The 22,443-nt window shown below is 42.9% G+C and overlaps 1 protein-coding gene across 1 annotated transcript in view; it reads left to right on the forward strand.

Moving 5' to 3' along the window:
• LOC311145668 (phospholipase B1, membrane-associated-like) overlaps positions 1 to 22,443 on the forward strand; it is a gene marked incomplete at both ends in the record, with an annotated part of 147,455 nt that overhangs the window by 63,221 nt on the left and 61,791 nt on the right. Inside the window, 3 exons of the mRNA XM_084181931.1 lie at positions 4,219 to 4,296; positions 15,633 to 15,693; positions 21,022 to 21,080. Coding sequence (XP_084038057.1) covers positions 4,219 to 4,296; positions 15,633 to 15,693; positions 21,022 to 21,080 — 198 coding nt within the window. The remainder of the gene's footprint in view (positions 1 to 4,218; positions 4,297 to 15,632; positions 15,694 to 21,021; positions 21,081 to 22,443) is intronic.

The raw sequence follows: 22,443 nt of genomic DNA on the forward strand, positions 1-22,443 counted from the left end.
CCATTTAGAACATTAACAATGTCTACACTGTATTTCTGATCAATTTTATGTTATTTTAATGGACAAATAAATTGCTTTTCTTTCAAAAACAAGGACATTTCTAAGTGACCCCAAACTTTTTAACAGTAGTGTAAGTTTTTCCAGCAGCAGACTATGATTGATAATGTCAAAAGCCGCACTGAAGTCTAACAAAACAGCCCCCACAATATTTGTATCATCAATTTCTCTCAGCCAATCATCAGTCATTTGTATAAGTGCTGTGCTTGTTGAATGTCCTTCTCTATAAGCATGCTGAAAGTTTGTTGTCAATTTGTTTACTGTAAAATAGCATTGTATCTGGTCAAACACAATTTTTTCAATAGTTTACTAAGGGTTGGTAACAGGCTAATTGGTCGGCTATTTGAGCCAGTAAAGGGGGCTTTACTATTTTTATGTAGCGGAATGACTTTTGCTTCCCTCCAAGCCTGGGGGCACACACATTCAGTAGGCTTAAATTGAAAATATGGCAAATAGGAGTGGCAATATCGTCCGCTATTATCCTCAGTAATTTTCCATCCAAGTTGTCAGACCCCGGTGTCTTGTCATTGTTGATGCACCTCTTCCACACTCACTTTATGGAATTCAAAATTACAATGCTTGTCTTTCATAATTTGGTCAGATATACTTGGATGTGTAGTGTAAGCAATTGTTGCTGGCATGTCATGCCTAAGTTTGCTAATCTTGCCAATGAAAAAATCATTAAAGTAGTTGGCAATATCAGTTGGTTTTGTGTTGAATGAGCCATCTGATTCAATGAATGATGGCGCTGACTTAGCCTTTTTCCCCCAAATTTCATTTAAGGTGCTCCAAAGCGTTTTAATATCAATCTTTATATAATTTATCTTTGTTTCATGGCGTAGTTTCTTCTTCTTTTCATTCAGTTTAGTCACATTATTTCTCAATTTGCAATAAGTTTGCCAGTCGGTTGTGCAGCCAGATTTTATTTGTTATTTTTGGGGGGGTAGATCAGCTTTAATATTTCAGATAGATTGTAACTTCCATGAATGTAATTGTCTGCATCACTTCCAATCGCCCATATGTTTGTTTTTTTCTCGCAAATACAGTGGGGAGAACAAGTATTTGTATTTATTTTTTATTTGTATTTATTTTTAAAAATTGGGAAACATGATTCTTTGGGGATGCTTTTCTGCAAAGGGGACAGGACGACTGCACCGTATTGAGGGGAGGATTGATGGGGCCATGTATCATGAGATCTTGGCCAACAACCTCCTTCCCTCAGTAAGAACATTGAAGATGGGTCGTGGCTGGGTCTTCCAGCATGACAACGACCCGAAACACACAGCCAGGGCAACTAAGGAGTGGCTCCGTAAGAAGCATCTCAAGGTCCTGGAGTGGCCTAGCCAGTCTCCAGACCTGAATCCAAAAGAAAAATTTTGGAGGGAGCTGAAAGTCCGTATTGCCCAGCGACAGCCCCGAAACCTGAAGGATCTGGAGAAAGTCTGTATGGAGGAGTGGGCCAAAATCCCTGCTGCAGTGTGTGCAAACCTGGTCAAGATCTACAGGAAACGTATGATTTCTGTAATTGCAAACAAAGGTTTCTGTACCAAATATTAAGTTCTGCTTTTCTGATGTATCAAATACTTATGTCATGCAATAAAATGCAAATTAATTACTTAAAAATCATACAATGTGATTTTCTGGATATATACAGTGGGGAGAACAAGTATTTGATACACTGCTGATTTTGCAGGTTTTCCTACTTACAAAGCACGTAGAGGTCTGTAAATATCCTTTTGCAGAATATCAATCTGTCACTGATGTTTTTCCTGGAGAGAAGTGGCATCTTTGCTGCCCTGACACCAGGCCATCCTCCAAAAGTCTTTGCCTCACTGTGCGTGCAGCTGCACTCACACTTGCCTGCTGCCATTCCTGAGCAAGCTCTGCACTGGTGGTGCCCCGATCCCACAGCTGAATCAACTTTAGGAGACGGTCCTGACGCTTGCTGAGCTTTCTTGGGCGCCCTGACACCTTCTTCGCAACAATTGAACATCTCTCCTTGAAGTTCTTGATGATCCGATAAATGGTTGATTTAGGTGCAATCTTACTAGCAGCAATATCCTTGCCTGTGAAACCCTTTTTTGTGCAACATTTATTTTTGGGGAGTTTGTATCATTTGATTTACACAACATGCCTACCACTTTGAAGATGCAAAATAAAAAAAAATTGTGGAACAAACAAGAAATAAGACAAAAAAACAGAAAACTTGAGCGTGCATAACTATTCACCCCCCCCCAAAGTCAATAGTTTGTAGAGCCACTTTTTGCAGCAATTACAGCTGCAAGTCTCTTGGGGTATGTCTCTATAAGCTTGGCACATCTAGCCACTGGGATTTTTGCCCATTGTTCAAGGCAAAACTGCTCCAGCTCCTTCAAGTTGGATGAGTTCCTCTGGTGTACAGCAATCTTTAAGTCATACCACAGATTCTCAATTGGATTGAAGTCTGGGCTTTGACTAGGCCATTCCAAGACATTTAAATGTTTCCCCTTAAACCACTCAAGTGTTGCTTTAGCAGCATTGTCCTGCTGGAAGGTGAACCTCCGTCCCAGTCTCAAATCACTGGAAGACTGAAACAGGTTTCCCTCAAGAATTTCCCTGTATTTAGCGCCATCCATCATTCCTTCAATTCTGACCAGTTTCCCAGTCCCTGCCGATGAAAAACTTCCCCACAGCATGATGCTGCCACCATGCTTCACTGTGGGGATGGTGTTCTCGGGGTGATGAGAGGTGTTGGGTTTGTGCCAGACATAGCGTTTTCCTTGATGGCCAAAAAGCTAAATTTTAGTCTCATCTGACCAGAGTTCTTCCATATGTTTGGGGAGTGTTCCACATGCCTTTTGGCAAACACCAAACATGTTTGCTTATTTTTTTCTTTAAGCAATGGCTTTTTTCTGGCCACTCTTCCGTAAAGCCCAGCTCTGTGGAGTGTACGGCTTAAAGTGGTCCTATGGACAGATACTCCAATCTCCGCTGTGGAGCTTTGCAGCTCCTTCAGCTTTATCTTTGGTCTCTTTGTTGCCTCTCTGATTAATGCCCTCCTTGCCTGGTCCGTGAGTTTTGTTGGGTGGCCCTCTCTTGGCAGGTTTGTTGTGGTGCCATATTCTTTCAATTTTTTAATAATGGATTTAATGGTGCTCCGTGGAATGTTAAAAGTTTCTGATATTTTTTTATAACCCAACCCTGATCTGTACTTCTCCACAACTTTGTCCCTGACCTGTTTGGAGAGCTCCTTGGTCTTCTTGGTGCCGCATGCTTGGTGGTGCCCCTTGCTTAGTGGTGTTGCAGACTCTGGGGCCTTTCAGAACAGGTGTATATATACTGAGATCATGTGACAGATCATGTGACACTTAGATTGCACACAGGTGGACTTTATTTAACTAATTATGTGACTTCTGAAGGTAATTGGTTGCACCAGATCTTATTTAGGGGCTTCATATCAAAGGGGGTGAATACATATGCACTCACCACTTTTCCGCTATTTATTTTATATAATTTTTTGAAACAAGTTATTTTTTTCATTTCACTTCACCAATGTGCATTACATGAAATCCAAATAAAAATCCATTTAAATTACAGGTTGTCATGCAAGAAAATAGGAAAAACGCCAAGAGGGATGAATACTTTTGCAAGGCACTGTATATTCTCAGCATTACGACCAATTTTCTACTCTGAAACACTTTGTGGATACGACCCTTGGTATCTAACTTGTTTGACACGGTAACAACGGGAGATGAACTGATCTGTTGGTTTATTCTTGTGGGGTTTTGGTTGCTAGCAAGTTTGTTTTAAGACACAGATGCATGTAATCTCCTGTTAGTAGCATTTTAAGAAATCCAGCGCTAACCTGCAGCTGCTTTTTCTGCCTGTTGGTTGCAATTGACCCACAGACGTTTGGTTGAGAAAATTGATTAAATGCAAAAAAATATTACATATGGCGTGAACATTTAAAAATGTAACTGTAATTAATGTGTTAACTTTGACAGCCCTAATGGTGGAAACTTTCACTTTCCCAGTGCAAGAGAAGTGTAAACAATGGCTGCATTTTATGCAAGGCATCATTACAGATAGGGTTTGGTTCGTGGTTGTTTGAAACGTAACAACTGCATTTACTTGACCCCTCCCCCATCTCTGTGTGTGTGTGTGTATGTATGTCTTTACTAGACCTCACCCTTCCTTAGGACTGCTCAGAACAGCAACTATACTTATCCGGGCCCTCCTCCATCTCCTCCGCCAATCACGGTACGTGTACACTTTACAGTATGGTTTCCTGTCATTGTTCTTTGGTTGGCTACTGATTGATAATATTGTTGTGTCTCACGTCATTTAAACCTGGAGAATTGGGTAATATTTGGTAGATGAGATTCCAACCTATTTTCACCCACTCAGAAAGACAGCCAAAACATTTGTTGGATTCCCAATGTGTTATCACTGTGCTTTCAACCATTTAAAAGCACACCAAAGTTCAAATTGGAATACAATGTCAGATATTTTGTTTATTTATTCAACAACTTAATGTGTTGTCACTATGCTTGATCTAATACCACTACCAAATTACCTGGAATGCAGTTAGTTGAGATTACATTAAAGTGCATGGTGCAAGTGATCAATACCGTTTGAGATTCTGTGCAGATTATTATAGCAATTGTGAAGATTTCCACAGACCTGCAACCCTGAACATGCATGCTTTCTATGATTACGTAAGACATTTATTGTTATAGTAACCTCAAAATGTGGCCATGGATGTGTTACTCATTGTAAGGTTGAATAAATCATATTACATTAGTTTGTAAGAGAGCCTTAACATTAGGCTATTTACTGTCTTACAAAAGTAATATTGAATTGTGTTTGGTTGACAACAGAACCAAATATCAACAGAGATGTATCTACTGCTTGGATAGTTCCATCTGAGCCACTGGCTTAATCCTATTCTTTAACTTTTATTTTTGGTTGAGATGGAGACGTGAATCCAACATATCATTTGTTATCTTGTCAAAAGTGAATAGGCTATTTACCGTATTGCAAGATATTGAATTGTGTTTGGTTGTCAACGCAACCAAATATCACCTTTTGAAGGAGATGTACAGTATCTTCTGCTTGGATAGTTCCATCTGTGGCACTGACTTAGTCTGGCTTTAATTCCAGTTTGTCTACAAATTAGTAATGGATATGGTGGATTCACGTCTCCATTTCAACCAAAAATCTAAGTTAAAGAATAGGACTAAATCATATCAAACTTTAAATGTGCATTAAATACAGTTTGATTTGATCATATTCTTTAACTTTTCTTTTTGCTTGAGATGGAGACGTGAATCCAACATATTTATAATTAACTTGTTTTGTAGATTCCATTTTAAATCAACCAAAGTTTGAATCCCTAGGCCTATATGTATTGCCTATTTTTAGTTTAATCCTGGGCTGAATTTAAACAATAGCTGTTGATGACTTCCCAAATGCTATATAGGCCTAAATAGCATAATTGATGATACAGTACAGCGTATTCGGAAAGTATTCAGACCCCTTAATTTTTTCCACATTTTGTTATGTTACAGCTTTATTCTAAAATTGATTAAATTGTTTTTCCCCCTCATCAATCTACACACAATATCCCAAAAAACTGCTGTCTGACGACGAACCCTTCAGGTCACCGTCAGGGTAGATCTTATCTAGAGGTGGAAGAGAAAAGGGAAAGAGATATGTTCCAGTGAATTTCTGTCCTTAAGATCAGAATTAGGATCAGCTTTAATTTGTTTTTGTTTTTTTACATTTTTGCAAATCTATTAAAAATAAAATACAGAAATATCAGATTTACATAAGTATTCAGACCCTTTACTTTGTTGAAACACCTTTGGCAGCGATTACAGCCTCGAGTCTTCTTGGGTATGATGCTACAAGCTTGGCACACCTTTTTAGGGAGTTTCAATCATTCTTCTCTGCAGATCCTCTCAAGTTCTGTCAGGGGAGATTCACTGCACAGCTATTATCAGGTCTCTCCAGAGATGTTAGATCGGGTTCAAGTCCGGGCCCTGGCTGGGCCACTCAAAGACATTCAGAGACTTGTCCGAAGCCACTCCTGCATTGTCTAGGCTGTGTGCTTAGGGTCGTTGTCCTGTTGGATGGTGAACCTTCGACCCAGTCTGAGGTCCTGAGCGCTATGGAGGAGGCTTTCATCAAGGATCTTTATGTACTTTGCTCCATTCAGCTTTCCCTCGATCCTGACTATTCTCCAGGTCCCTGCCGCTGAAAAACACCCCCAGAGCATGATGCTACCACCACAATGCTTCACCGTAGGGATGGTGCCAGGTTTTCTCCAGACGTGACGATTGGCAATAAAGAGTTCAATCTTGGTTTCATCAGACCAGAGAATCTTGTTTCTCCTGGTCTGAGAGTCCTTTATGTGCCTTTTGGCAAACTCCAAGCGGGCTGTCATGTGCCTTTTACTGAGGAGTGGCTTCAGTCTGGCCACTCTACCATAAAGGCCTAATTGGTGGAGTGCTGCATAGATGGTTGTCCTTCTGGAAGGTTCTCCCATCTCCACAGAGGAACTCTGGAGCTCTGTCAGAGTGACCATCGGGTTCTTGGTTACCTCCCTGACCTAGGCCCATCTCCCCCGATTGCTCAGTTTGGCCGGGCGGCCAGCTCTAGGAAGAGTCTTGGTGGTTCCAAACTTCTTCCATTTAAGAATGATGGAGGCCACTGTGTTCTTGGGGACCTTCAATGCTGCAGACATTTGTTGTTACCCTTCCCCCTATGGACAATTTATTTGACCCCATGTCCAATCAATTGAATTTACCACAGGTTCTACAATCAAGTTGTAGAAACATCTGAAGAACGATCAATGGAAACAGGATGCACCTTAGCTCAATTTCGAGTCTCATAGTAAAGGGTCTGAATACTTATGTAAATAAGGTATTTCTGTTTAAATTTTTAATAAATCTGCAAAGAAATCAAAAAATCTGTTTTCGCTTTGTCATTATGGGTTATTGTGTGTAGATTTATGAGGATTTGTATTTATTTAATCCATTTTAGAATAAGGCTGTAACATAACAAAATGTGGAAAAAGTCAAGGGGTCTGGAAATCTTTACTGATACATACTGTATGTAGGGGAGTGGAGTGATGCACACCCGTGCACATGCGCAGGTACTATGTGTGACTGTGTGACTGTGAGCAAAGTCTTGCTCATCTCAATATCTGCCGTGTTGCTCATGCCAGCATTATAACACTGAGTCTACCTTTAATACTAGAAGCGCCAACGATGGCTTTTGAAGGTTACAATTGTAATATCTCTGGCATTTCTTACTTTACACTCAAGGGAATTGGCCTATATGGATAGGGCTACATTTAAATGTTTCTTACAGAAGAAATATGAGAAGCATATGCATAACCATGTTAGCAATTGAAAGGGAACTGTTTGGAGATTATGGGGAAATTATTAGACCAAAGGTGAGGACACAAGCACTTGATTTTATGTGCATTTTAACATTTACTGTAGTTTTCACAACACTTGTTGATAACGAAATCTGTAACACAATATGAATATTCTTGGAAATTTGGGGAAGCTGCAACGTAAGACAAAACAATGACAAAGGTTTACGTTTATTTACTTATTTGTATACATTTTTATTTATTCAGGGGAACCCAATTGAGACTAGTGTCTCATTTACAATGGTGCCCTGAGGACAAAAATTGCATCAATACAACAACAAAAAGATAAAAAAGTGAGAGGTCTAACTGGTCTCTCCAAATGGCCACACACCTCTTCAAAGTGTGTACAGTTCATAAGTAATTTCAATGCGCTTTTATGACTCAAGGAAAGAGCCTTCAACTATTCAGGGTTTTTTTCTCCTAGCTTTGCCATTGAGGAACTGAAGCAAGCACACTTGTAGTTGATTTGTTTGGAACACACAAAGCCCTGCATCCCAACCAAAATAGACAATTTATAAATCGCAATCTGGGTCAGATAGGCGTAATTTCAAAGCGTATTCTATTGCCAATATGAATAGCTAATACGATCTTACAGTATTAGTGGGAAGTGTACCCACCCCAGGAAATTTTTTTAAAGTTGAAGCTCATTTACTGCATTTATATACAATTGAACTTTAAAGTGCTATTTGGAGAACTGCAAAAACAAGCAAAGCATTATTATCTTGGCTGCTGTAGGTTCATAGCCTATTCAAATTAAATTAAATTGTATTTGCACCGAATACAACAGGTGTAGACCTTACCGTGAAATGCTTACTTACAAGCCCTTAACCAACAATGCAGAGTTTTTTTAAAACGTACACTAGATGACCAAAAGTATGTGGACACCTGCTCGTCAAACATCTCATTCCAAAATTATGGCATTAAAATGGAGTTGGTTCCCCCTTTGCTGCTATAACAGCCTCCAGTCTTCTGGGAAGGCTTTCCACTAGATGTGGGAACATTTCTGTATGGACCTCGCTTTGTGCAAGGCATTGTCATACTGAAACAGGAAAGGGCCTTCCCCAAACTGTGGCCACAAAGTTGGAAGCAAAGAATCGTCTAGAATGTCATTGTATGCTGTAGCATTAAGATTTCCTTTCGGGCCTCCCTAGTGGCACAGCGGTCTAAGCTACTGCATCGCAGTGTTGCGGTGTCACTACAGCCTGGGATCCAACCCAGGCTGTGTCACATCCGGCCGTGACCGGGAGTCCCATAGGGCGGCGCACAATTGGCCAAGCGTCGTCCGGGTTAGGGGAGGGTTTGGCCGGGGGGCTTACTTGGCTCATCGCTCTCTAGCGACTCCTTGTGGCGGGCCGGGCGCCTGCAGGTTGACTTTGGTCGTCAGTTGAACGTTGTTTTCTCTGACACATTGGTGCAGCTGGCTTCCGGGTTAAGCGGGCGGGTGTTAAGAAGCGCGGCTTGGCAGGTCATGTTTCAGAGGACGCATGACTCGACCTCAGGGCATTTGAAGCCAAGCAAAAATCTTCATGCCTTCTGCCAAACCTGGTCTGATATTGCAAAGAAGATTTGTCCTGTCCCTTCGGGGATTTAGATGATAAACAGTATTTTAGGGACTGTAGATTACCTGCCTGGGTCTGTTTTTAAACACCAAAAATATGTGTTCTCATTTGATGAAATCAACATTGCGCATGCCCTCGGTGACCGTCTGTTCGATTACAGCCAAAGCTGTGTCTCTTATAGAACGTCTGAGCGTTCAGTTGCCTCAGTAGGCTACTTTGGTCTTATAGACAGTGCAGTCTTGTACAGTAACAGCACCTCCCTTGCAGTAGCGGTTCGTGGGTAAAATCACTGGGGAAGCCAAGCCCCCCCCCCCCCCCAAATTACAACCTACACCGTATGTGTTGTGATAATTGTGTTGTTTGCTGTTAATTCATATGCCTTGCGACCGTGATATATAGGTCTAAAGGCAGAGACAATAAGAAAAGCGGCAGAAAAAATTCAACCACACCTTTGTTTTATCACAAAACCGGATTGCAACCTCTGTCCGGTAAAGTCCACGATGCATATTGCATGTAACGGACAGTTACATGACCTACAGCATGGTTGAGTAAGTTAATGTTTCCAACATTTTCGGACCACTAAACAACTATTGATTTAGAACAACAGAGTAACCGCAAGTCACAAAGAAAACAGGAGCTGCCTCCACTATTCCAGCACCATTTCAACTTCAACATTTCAACATCATCAAATCACCTCTGCTTATTCTAATACAGTGACAACTAAAAGATACCAAAAACAATTTAGTCCAATCAACATAAGCTAAATATGATGTGGCTGTCCATGGTTCTGATTTCGTTTGCACAAGTGTGCGTGTGCGTGCGCATTCGTGCAAGTAGAAAAACATGTTGACTCACCCTACTTTTAGAGAAATGCCAATACCATCGTTTCATGTTGACGAAACGGTCTATCACTCTGACATACATTACACGCTTTTATTTTTTGTTGTCATAGGCTACCTGGCTAAAATGCTTGCTCGCTAGCCTAACTTCCATTCATGGGCAATGTTAGCTAGTTAACATTAGCCTTCTACAGCTTGCTACTGTACACATTCAAGTTGAGCTCGCTCAGTTTAGCTCAACGCTGATTGGCTATTTTATACTTTTTTTGTCAAGGGAGGCCAAATGCTCGCTGGCTTCCCTTGCATTCAATGCTACGGGTGGCAACAATGTCATACTAGTTTGGACCAGACAGTATCAGATAGAAGGCCTACACGTAGAGAGACAGAGGGACGCTGTTTCGCTTACTTGGATGCTTTCTCATGTGAGATACATTCAGCCTCTTGCAAATTAAAGGAAATTTATGAAACACAGAGAGATGAAAGATACATTATTTTATGTTCATTTTTTGGCTACATTTTTGGGGGAAGCCCAAAAATACATGCCACTGCTCTCTTGTCCGCTGGGTGGATGACTATATTCTGGAGATTTAATAGTTTGTTTCTCAGAGCAGGTAAAGTTATTCCTGACATAGGGGATAGAGGCCTCTAGCTTCGATATGTCTTTACGCACCAGTCTGTAGTACATTTCCACAGCTGGGTCAATAGGCCCAGGTGGACCGAACGTAGATCAGTGCTCACCAACCGGTCGATCACTATCAACTGGTCGATCTTCAAGGCATTCCTAGTCGATGAAAAAACATGTAGAAAAGCCATGATAAAGGCTTGCGCTCCTTTTGAATTATTATTTTCGTGTTGCGCAGTTGGCGGTAGGTGCACTTGATTCAGATGACCTGCGCACCGAGTAGGCAAAGTGTTCCCATTTTTAACCTTTTAATTTCTCTGAAAAGACCAACTCCGCCTATCTGGCGGACCGGGAGATCTGTGGCTGAGTGGTAGCTGAGTGATAGATCTCGGCTTGCTTTTTGACTGCGAAAGTGATCTTGACTCAGAAAAGGTTGGTGACCACTGATGTAGATGGAGCCCTAAACACACTTTTCGTGGGGACAGAGGGGTTGCAATCTCTAAAGAACAGTTTCAGATGCAATGTGCATATGAATTATTAGTTGAAATGCGTTGCAGTTGTGCGTCCTGATATTCAGGCCATTTTGCTCCTGAGCTATACAGTATATGTATTCTTTTGTTTACATTTTCTGTAAATAGTTCACTAAAGTTTATTGCACCTTACAGGCCAGCTACTTGTTATCTTTCTCCAATCAAAATAGTTTTTACAAATAGCACAATAGACACTAAGAAATATCAGCATTTGAGAAATAGCATCCACACATGGGGCGGCTTCATCTCAATGTATTTTTTTAATTTTAAGCTTTTCAAATACAGTTGAAGTCGGAAGTTTACATACACCTTAGCCAAATACATTTAAACTCAGTTTTTCACATTTCCTGATATTTAATCCTAGTAAAAATTCCCTGTCTTAGGTCAGTTAGGATCACCACTTTATTTTAAGAATATGAAATGTCAGAATAATAGTAGAGAGAATGATTTATTTCAGCTTTTATTTATTTAATCACTTTCCCAGTTGGTCAGAAGTTTACATACACTCAATTAGTATTTGGTAGCATTGCCTTTAAATTGTTTAACTTGGGTCAAATGTGTCGGGTAGTCTTCCACAAGCTTCCCACAATAAGTTGGGTGAATTCTGACCCATTCCTCCTGACAGAGCTGGTGTAACTGAGTCAGGTTTATAGGTCTCCATGCTCGCACACGCTTTTTCAGTTCTGCCCACACATTTTCTATAGGATTGAAGTCAGGGCTTTGTGATGGCCACTCCAATAGCTTGACTTTGTTGTCCTTAAGCCATTTTGCCACAACTTTGGAAGTATGCTTGGGGTCATTGTCAATTTGGAAGACCCATTTGCGACCAAGCTTTAACTTCCTGACTGATGTCTTGAGATGTTGCTTCAATATATCCACATAATTTTCCTTCCTCATGATGCCATCTATTTGTGAAGTGCACCAGTCCCTCCTGCAGCAAAGCACCCCCACAGCGTGATGCTGCCACCCCCGTGCTTCAAGGTTGGGATGGTGTTCTTCAGCTTGCAAGCTCCCCCTTTATCCTCCAAACATAACAATGGTCATTATGGCCAAACAGTTCTATTTTTGTTTCATCAGACCAGAGGACATTTCTCCAAAAAGTATGATCTTTGTCCCCATGTGCAGTTGCAAACCGTAGTCTGGCTTTTGTATGGCGGTTTTGGAGCAGTGGCTTCTTCCTTGCTGAGCGGTCTTTCAGGTTTTGTCGATATAGGACTCGTTTTACTGTGGATATAGATACTTTTGTACCTGTTTCCTCCAGCATCTTCACAAGGTCCTCTGCTGTTGTTCTGGGATTGATTTGCACTTTTTGCACCAAAGTACGTTCATCTCTAGGAGACAGAAAGCGTCTCGTTACTGAGAGGTATGACGCCTGCGTGGTCGCATGGTGTTTATACTTGCGTACTATTGTTTGTGCAGATGAACGTGGTACCTTCAGCCGTTTGGAAATTGCTCCCAAGGATGAACCAGACTTGTGGAGGTCTACAATTTGTTTTCTGAGGTCTTCGCTGATTTCTTTTGATTTTCCCATGATGTCAAGCAAAGAGGCTCTGAGTTTGAAGGTAGTTCTTGAAATACATCCAAAGGTACACCTCCAATTGACTCAAATGATGTCAATTAGCCTATCAGAAGCTTCTAAAGCCATGACATCGTTTTCTGGACTTTTCCAAGCTGTTTAAAGGCACAGTCAACTTAGTGTATGTAAACTTCTGACCCACTGGAATTGTGATACAGTGAATTATAAGTGAAATAATCTGTCTGTAAACAATTGTTAGAAAAATTACTTGTGTCATGCACAAAGTATATGTCCTAACCGACTTGCCAAAACTATAGTTTGTTAACAAGAAATTTGTGGAGTGGTTGAAAAACGAGTTTTAATGATTCCAACATAAGTGTATGTAAACTTCCGACTTCAACTGTATATTCCATTCTCCTTTCTGTTGTTTATATTATGGCTATATTCCCACCAATATTCCTTTATGTAATTAAGCTTTTACATGTGCATTTTTCTGTCTTTATTATAATAATAATAATATTTAATTTGTAGTGCGCATTTCCCACGCTCAGTGCTTCTGTACCAAATCATTTGACTGCTGCAGTTTGAGATTATTTATTCCTTTTTATTTATGAAAAGAAGCTGATACTGGCCTTTATTATTTGACGATTTGTTTCTGATAGTTGTACAGAAGTCCAGAGAGGACACATGAATAAAAAAATAGTTCCCCCATTATGTTGAGATCACAACTGATTTATCTCATGGTTCTTACATAGCAAAAGTTGTTTTGTCCAGATCATGAGCTAATCAAAAGTACCACACATCATCCATTCATTTGTTCAGATGCAAGATATTCATGAAAGAGCCATGTGACTGCGTTGATCACAATGCAGGGCATTTAAGCACGATGCCTGACAGGCAGCTCTGTCTCCCAAGACGACAGCCAATTGCATGCAATGAACAACACAGCTAACTTGGCTAGTCTTGTGAGCTAGCTATTTACCTAGGTAGTCTTGTTAGCTAGCTAGCTAAGAAGGTAGCTTGTTATACTGTACATGCTGGTTGTTAGCTGGTTGTTATCATAATTATAAGGGACCCACATTTACAGTGGGTGAGCTCTATTCCTTGCAGGCTGATCAGATTCAATAGCAGCCTCAGAGGCTGATAAATCAGGATGCTGCCTTGTAGGCCATCGCAGTGCTAGCTGTGCCACTAGAGATCCTGGTTCGAATCCAGGCTCTATCGTAGCCGGCCGCAACCGGGAGACCCATGGGGCGGCGCATAATTGGCCCTGCGTCGTCCAGGGTAGGGGAGGGAATGGCCGGCAGGGATGTAGCTCAGTTGGTAGAGCATGGCGTTTGCAATGCCAGGGTTGTGGGTTCAATTTCCACGGGGGGCCAGTATGAAAAATAAAATAATGTATGCACTCACTAACTGTAAGTCGCTCTGGATAAGAGCGTCTGCTAAATGACTCAAATGTAAATATAAGGCTCCTTGCAGACAGCCTACAAGTCAGCATCCTGATTTATCAGCCTCTGAGGTTGCTATTGAATCTGATCATCCTGCCAGGAATAGAACACACCCATAATGCACTGATTGCTAATTAGCCTGCAAGGAGCTTTACTTTAAAACAGCCTATGTGGCAGAATCCTGACTTATCAGCCTCTGAGGCTGCTATTGAATCTGATCAAGCTCGGAGACTGAAATTGAATCTGATGAGCCTGTCAGGAATGGAGCTCACCAACTCTGTAAATGTAAATGTTATCCATAAAACATGTGTATAATTGTCCCTTACAATTATACACATATCAGTTATGCAAGCTAACAACCAGCATAGATAACAAGCTAGCTAGCTAACAAGACTATCTAGCTAACTAGCTCGCTCACAAGACTAGCCAAGTTAGCTGCGTTGTTTCTTGCATGCAATTGGCTGTGATCTTGGAGGTGGCACACAGCCTGGGAGACAGGTTGCCTGTCAGGCATCGTTCAGGGCTTAAATGCCCCACGAGGGCTTAGATGCTCCAAGAGCTCTTAGCTCAAGGTAAGGGACATTTAGCTTGCTAACATTCTAACTTATAAACTGATAATGAGTTCCAAACACAAATGAAAGCATGATGTTAGCATGAAATGTACCATCCCTTAGTGTAGCAATCAATAAAACCATATGTGCTGATCCATAGTGGGCTCTGCCGCCTCAGCCACACTGTCAATCATAGAGTTTCTCGTGATCTCGACAAAACAACTTTTGTTATCTCGACATAACGAGGGAATCATTTTTTTCTTCATTTGTCCTCTAAATAAATTACATTTAGTTATATTATGTTGTTTCTAGTCCAAGAAAAACATAGGTTAATACATTTGAAGTCCATCAAAATAGAAACTAAATATCCTAATGTTAGAAAGTAGAATATAAACTAGATGGCCTACTGTGGGTGGAGTAGACTAAATAATTACAACTGAAAAGGCCTAATTAAAAGAATAGTGATAAAGGAAATGAAAAATGCTAGGCAGAGCATGCCCAGAGCTTGTGGTTGAGCAGGACCAGAGTGAAATTGGAGCGGGAGAGAAGGCCGACACCATTTTTATAAATGCTTGAATTACGCTCTGCTCCTCGCTCCACACTCGCCCCACTTACATGCTTTGGGATTTAAAAGCAGCCCTGCTTTAGGCTATCAAAGAACAGTCAATGAATAATCATATCAATGGATGGAATCAGTAAATTAATGGCTGCAGCAACCATTATGCGGTCTGATAAGCTGCATAACAAATTAGGCCTAATTAGACAAAATAACAATTAAGTCATTCAAACAAGATAAATGTAAATTTTTTGCTCAAATAATGCAAGAAAATAAAAACATTTAAATTATTATTTTTTGTTTCCCTGCCTGACAAGGATTGTCACAACTTTCAAGAATCCCCGATGCATGATTTTCTTTACATGCAACATTCCAGCGTTTCAATCTCTTAGACCATGAAAATACATGTATTGTCTGACAATATACTTTTTTATTATTTAATTGCAATGGTTTGAGATTGGTGCAATTGGTTGATGACCAAGGTCACAGGAAGTGGACACCTCTAAAATGTGTCCTTTTCTCACTTTTTAGAACTGGGGCAGTGACTTCTCCTGTGCAAACACGGTCCCCTCCGACACTGTGCCTACTTCAGGTGAGATGAAGAGGGGAGAACAGACCGAAACCATCTCATGTTTACAGAGGGGTTCCATCCCCTCTAGGGAGTTACTCACCCTTTCGTAAAATTTGCACTGGTAATAAAACAAACATTAATCATAGAAGATTACCTTAGTTAAGTTAAAATGTGACATACTGATGTTGAAATATATAATGTTGGTATGAGTGTAACTGTGTGTACTGTAGGTTGTGTAGTGTGGAGTTTGATTGTGTGAAGGTTCTGAAGTGTGTCTTGGTTATTATTTTTATGGAGTTGCTTAAGGCGTCCACATGCTTCCAGCCAAAACAGTTCGGAAGAGTTTGTGCATACAGTGCATTCGGAAAGTATTCAGACCCTGTTACAGGAGGGGGTCGCAGTTCCGGAGCGACCCACTAGGTGTCATCCTCCGACAACCTTAGTCACCTCCTTACTCACAGTCTGGACTAATCATTATCCTATTGGTGTCACCTGTGTCTACCTGTTGACCTGTGTATTTATGCCCTCACTTCCCTGTGTTCCCTTGCTCAGTTTTCTCTGCTAGTTACTCAATGCTCAGCTGTACTAATCAGTGTCTGATCGGAGAAGTATGTACAGGTACTCGAGAGGTGTTCTTCCTGTTTCTTTATTATTTCAGTCATAGTTACTATTTGGTATTTTGGCTGTCAGCCTGTTTTTGGAGACTTATTTGCTCCACCTTTCTTTTATTGTGTTGTCCGTTGTTTTGTATCCTGGCTTTTGGACAACCAGTAAAGATCCTTGTTTCACCATCTCTGCCTACTGCCTACCTTCTATCCTGCACTGCACCTGGGTCACACATCACACCAACCCTTAGAGAAAACTGAGCCAATATGGACCCAACGGAGGCAGCACAGAATCGGAGCGCATTGGCAACGCAGGGAGCTATGCTGAACCAACACAACCGCAGCCTGCAGCAGATCACCGAGAATCTCTGCCAGCTGACGATCGCCGCTTAGAGGCGGGTGGACAACCGACCAGCCCCGGTAGCCGGCGGAGCGGAAAACGCGGCAGCGGCGTCTCCAGTCTCGCCTGCGACATCGCGGGAACCCCACCTACCACCTCCGGAGAGGTATGACGGATATCCAGAAGGCTGCAGGGAATTCCTCACCCAGTGTTCCCTGTTATTCATCCTACAACCCTCCTCCTTCCCGACGGAGCAGGGCAGGGTGGCCTACATCATCACTCTGTTGATGGGTCGGGCCCTTTCCTGGGATACCGCGGAATGGGAGAGCCAAACTCCGACGTGCTCTGACTCCTACCAATTCACCCGGGAGCTACGCGGCCGGGAGGCGGCTCGCAGTTCCGGAGCGACCCACTAGGTGTCAACCTCCAACAACCTTAGGCACCTCCTTACTCACAGTCTGGACTAATCATCATCCTGTTGGTGTCACCTGTGTCTACCTGTTCACCTGTGTATTTATGCCCTCACTTCCCTGTGTTCCCTTGCTCAGGTTTCTCAGCTATTTTCTCTACGCTCAGCAGTACTAATCCGTGTCTGATCGGAGAAGTATGTACAGGTACTCGAAGTGTTCTCCCTGTTTCTTTATTATTTCAGTCAGTTACTCATTTGTATTTTGGCTGTCATCCTGTTTTTTGGAGATGTATTCGCTCCACCATTATTTTATCATGTTAAGTCTGTTGTTTTGTATCCTGGCTTCGGCACCACCAGTAAAGATCCTTGTTTCCACCTGTGGTAAATTGTATGGATTGGACATTACATTTTAGTAATTTAGCAGATGCTCTTATCCAGAGCGACTTACAGTTAGTGCATACATTATATATATATTTTTTTTCATACTGGCCCCCCTTGGGAATCGAACCCACAACCCTGGCGTTGCAAACGCCATGCTCTGCCAACTGAGCTACATCCCTGCCGGCCATTCCCTCCCCTACACTGGACGACGCTGGGCCAATTGTGCGCCGCCCCATGGGTCTCCCGGTCGCGGCCAGCTATGACAGAGCCTGGATTCGAACCAGGATCTCTAGTGGCACAGCTAGCTCTGCGATGCAGTGCCTTAGACCACTGCGCCACTCGATTTGGAAAGGCACACACCTGTCTATATAAGGTCCCACAGTTGCATCGATGATGTCGTCCCCACAGTGACCGTACGTACATACCCCAACCAGAAGCCATGGATTACAGGAAACATCCGCACTGAGCTAAAGGGTAGAGCTGCCGCTTTCAAGGAACGGGACTCTAACCCGGACGCTTATAAGAAATCCCGCTATGACCTCCGACGAACCATCAAACAGGCAAAGAGTCAATACAGGTCTAAGATTGAATCATACTACACTGGCTCTGACGCTCGTCGGATGTGGCAGGGCTTGAAAACTATTACAGACTACAAAGGGAAGCACAGCCGCGAGCTGCCCAGTGACACAAGCCTACCAGACGAGCTAAACCACTTCTATGCTCGCTTCGAGGCAAGCAACACTGAAGCATGCATGAGAGCACCAGCTGTTCCGGACGACTATGTGATCACGCTCTCCGTAGCCGATGTGAGTAAGACTTTTAAGCAGGTCAACATTCACAAGGCCGCAGGGCCAGACGGATTACCAGGACGTGTACTCCGAGCATGTGCTGACCAACTGGCAAGTGTCTTCACTGACATTTTCAACATGTCCCTGACTGAGTCTGTAATACCAACATGTTTCAAGCAGACCACCATAGTCCCCGTGCCCAAGAACTCTAAGATAACCTGCCTAAATGACTACCGACCCGTAGCACTGACGTCTGTAGCCATGAAGTGCTTTGAAAGACTGGTCATGGCTCACATCAACAGCATAATCCCAGAAACCCTAGACCCACTCCAATTTGCATACCGCCCCAACAGATCCACAGATGATGCAATCTCTATCGCACTCCACACTGCCCTTTCCCACCTGGACAAGAGGAACACCTACGTGAGAATGCTATTCATTGACTACAGCTCAGCATTCAACACCATAGTGCCCTCTAAGCTCATCACTAAGCTAAGGATCCTGGGACTAAACACCTCCCTCTGCAACTGGATCCTGGACTTCCTGACGGGCCGCCCCCAGGTGGTAAGGGTAGGTAACAACACATCTGCCACACTGATCCTCAACACGGGGGCCCCTCAGGGGTGCGTGCTCAGTCCCCTCCTGTACTCTCTGTTCACCCATGACTGCATGGCCAGGCACGACTCCAACACCATCATTAAGTTTGCCGACGACACAACAGTGGTAGGCCTGATCACCGACAACGATGAGACAGCCTATAGGGAGGAGGTCAGAGATCTGGCCGTGTGGTGCCAGGACAACAACCTCTCCCTCAACGTGACCAAGACAAAGGAGATGATTGTGGACTACAGGAAAAAAAAGAGGACTGAGCACGCCCCCATTCTCATCGACGGGGCTGTAGTGGAACAGGTTGAGAGCTTCAAGTTCCTTGGTGTCCACATCACCAACAAACTATCATGGTCCAAACACACCAAGACAGTCGTGAAGAGGGCACGACAAAGCCTATTCCCCCTCAGGAGACTAAAAAGATTTGGCATGGGTCCTCAGATCCTCAAAAAATTCTACAGCTGCACCATCGAGAGCATCCTGACTGGTTGCATCACCGCCTGGTATGGCAACTGCTTGGCCTCTGACCGCAAGGCACTACAGAGGGTAGTGCGTACGGCCCAGTACATCACTGGGGCATCGAGAGCATCCTGACTGGTTGCATCACCGCCTGGTATGGCAACTGCTTGGCCTCTGACCGCAAGGCACTACAGAGGGTAGTGCGTACGGCCCAGTACATCACTGGGGCAAAGCTCCCTGCCATCCAGGACCTCTATACCAGGCGGTGTCAGAGGAGGGCCCTCAGAGTTGTCGAGGACTCCAGCCACCCTAGTCATGGACTGTTCTCTCTGCTACCGCACGGCGGGCGGTGCCGGAGTGCCAAGTCTAGGTCCAAAGGACTTCTCAACAGCTTCTAACCCCAAGCCATAAGACTCCTGAACAGCTAATCATGGCTACCCGGACTATTTGCACTGCCCCCCCACCCCATCCTTTTTACGCTGCTGCTACTCTGTTAAGTATTTATGCATAGTCACTTTAACTCTACCCACATGTACATATTACCTCAACTACCTCAACTAGCCGGTGCCCCCGCACATTGACTCTGCAACGGTACCCCCCTGTATATATAGCCTCCCTACTGTCACTTTATTTTACTGTATATATAGCCTCCCTACTGTCACTTTATTTTACTTCTGCTCTTTTTTTCTCAACACTTTTTTGTTGTTGTTGTTTTATTCTTACTTTTTTTGTTTAAAATAAATGCACTGTTGGTTAAGGGCTGTAAGTAAGCATTTCACTGCAATGTCTGCACCTGTTGTATTCGGCGCATGTGACCAATAAAATTTGATTTGATTTGATTTGATTTGACAGTGCATGTCAGAGCAAAAACCAAGCCATGAGGTCGAAGGAATTGTCTGTAAAGCTCTGAGACAGGATTTTGTCGAGGCACAGATCTGGGGAAGGGTACTAAAACATTTCTGCAGCATTGAAGGTCCCCAAGAACACAGTGGCTTCTATCATTCTTAAATGGAAGAAGTTTGGAAACACCAAGACTCTTCATAGAGCTGGCCGCCTGGGCAAACTGAGCAATTGGGGGAGAAGGGCTTTCGTCAGGGAGGTGACCGAGAACCCGATGGTCACTCAGACAGAGCTCCAGAGTTCCTCTGTGGAGATGGGAGAACCTTCCAGAAGGACAACAATCTCTGCAGCACTCCACCAATCAGGCCTTTATGGAAGAGTGGCCAGACAGAAGCCACTCCTCAGTAAAAGGCACATGACAGCCCACTTGGAGTTTACCAAAAGGCACCTAAAGGAATCTCAGACCATGAGAAACAAGATTCTCTAGTCTGATGAAACCAAGATTGAACTCTTTGGCCTGAATGCCAAGCGTCACGTCTGGAGGAAACCTGGCACCATCCCTACGGTGAAGCATGGTGATGGCAGCATCATGCAGTGGGGTTGTTTTTCAGCAGCAGGGACTGGGAGACTTGTCAGGATCGAGGGAAAGATGACAATTTAATCCATGTTAGAATAAGGCTGCAACGTATCAAAATGTGGAAAACGCCAACGGGGGTGAATACTTTTGCAAGGCACTGTAATTATGTAGGCAACCAGTAGACTGATTCCAACTTTAAGACATTACAATGTGACAGAGCATTTTGTGTAAGAGTTTGTGTAGCACGTCACAGAACGTTATATGGCGAAAAGGTGTCCTGGCGGGCAAGGCGAACATGACACTAAACCACTGCCTTCCTTTTAATCATGTTGTCTTCCCCTCAGTTCACAGGTTGCGACCAGGAGACATCAAAGTGGTGGCTGCACTGGGAGACTCTATAACTGTGAGTGTGTGTTTGTGTGTGTTTAGGGGGGGTCTATGTGTCTGAACTATTAATTATGGCCACCTGTGATTTATTTGTTAACACCGCGCCCCGCCAGACATTTGGACCATTGATGCTGAAGAAAAATATCTTACTCTGTTGACATAACAACCAGGTAGCTCCCATATCACTTTTCCTAAAAATGAAGATTTTACAGTCTGACATTATTAGAAGCTAAATAATGCAAACGGGGGAGGTGTGGCGAGAGTCAAATGGACTGCTATTATCACACGCTATGCAATATTTCGAATGCTGCATGTATACACTCCTCCCAAGTGGCGCAGCAGGCTAAGGTTGTGGCACAGCCGGCCGTGACCGGGAGTTCCAAAGGGCGGTGCACAATTGTACGAGCACCGCCTGGGTTAGGGGAGGGTATGGCCGGCAGGGCATTCTTTGGCTAATCGCGCTCTAGCGACTCCTTGTGGCGGGCAGGGCGCCTGTAAACTGACTGAGGTAGACATTCAAACAGTGTTTCCTCCGACACATTGGTTTGGCTGACTTCCTGGTTAAGCGAGCAGTGCGTTAAGAAGCAGTGCGGTTTCGGAGGACGCATGTCCCGATCTTTGTCTCTCCTGAGCCCGTTGGGGAGTTACCGCAATGAGTCAAGGTCGTAACTACAAATTGGATACCACTAAAATTGGGAGAAAATGGGCTAAAATTGTATTATCAAATAATAATTTAAAAAAATAAAAAGTTGTGTGGAGAAAACAACCCTTTTAATCCGAATAACCTTTTTGTAAAACAGGGTTCATGGAGGGTTTTTTGTAAGGCAAAGGGTTCTACCTAGAATCCTTCCAAAGATCCCTTTTTTGTAAGTCAGTGTTCTTCAAGGATTCTTTGGAAGGCAAATTATTCTACATACAGTGAGGGAAAAAAGTATTTGATCCCCTGCTGATTTTGTACGTTTGCCCACTGACAAAGACATGATCAGTCTATAATTTTAATGGTAGGTTTATTTGAACAGTGAGAGACAGAATAACAACAAAATTATCCAGAAAAACGCATGTCAAAAATGTTATAAATTGATTTGCATTTTAATGAGGGAAATAAGTATATATATTAAAGGGCACTTCATTTACTATGCAGTGCCCTCCATAATTATTCGGACAGTGAAGCATTTGTTCTTCTTTTGGCACTATACTCCAAAAGTTTGGATTTGACATCAAACAATGACTATGAGGTAAAAGTGTAGACTCATACTGGGTGAACCGTTTCGTACATAGTCCTCACATTTTAGGGCACCAAAAGTATTGGGACAAATTCACTTATGTGTATTAAAGTAGTAAAAAGTGAAGTATATTTGGTCCCATATTCATAGCACACA

Source organism: Coregonus lavaretus (genome assembly GCF_964263955.1).
Source record: "Coregonus lavaretus genome assembly, chromosome: 18".
NCBI classification, from domain to species: domain Eukaryota; kingdom Metazoa; phylum Chordata; class Actinopteri; order Salmoniformes; family Salmonidae; genus Coregonus; species Coregonus lavaretus.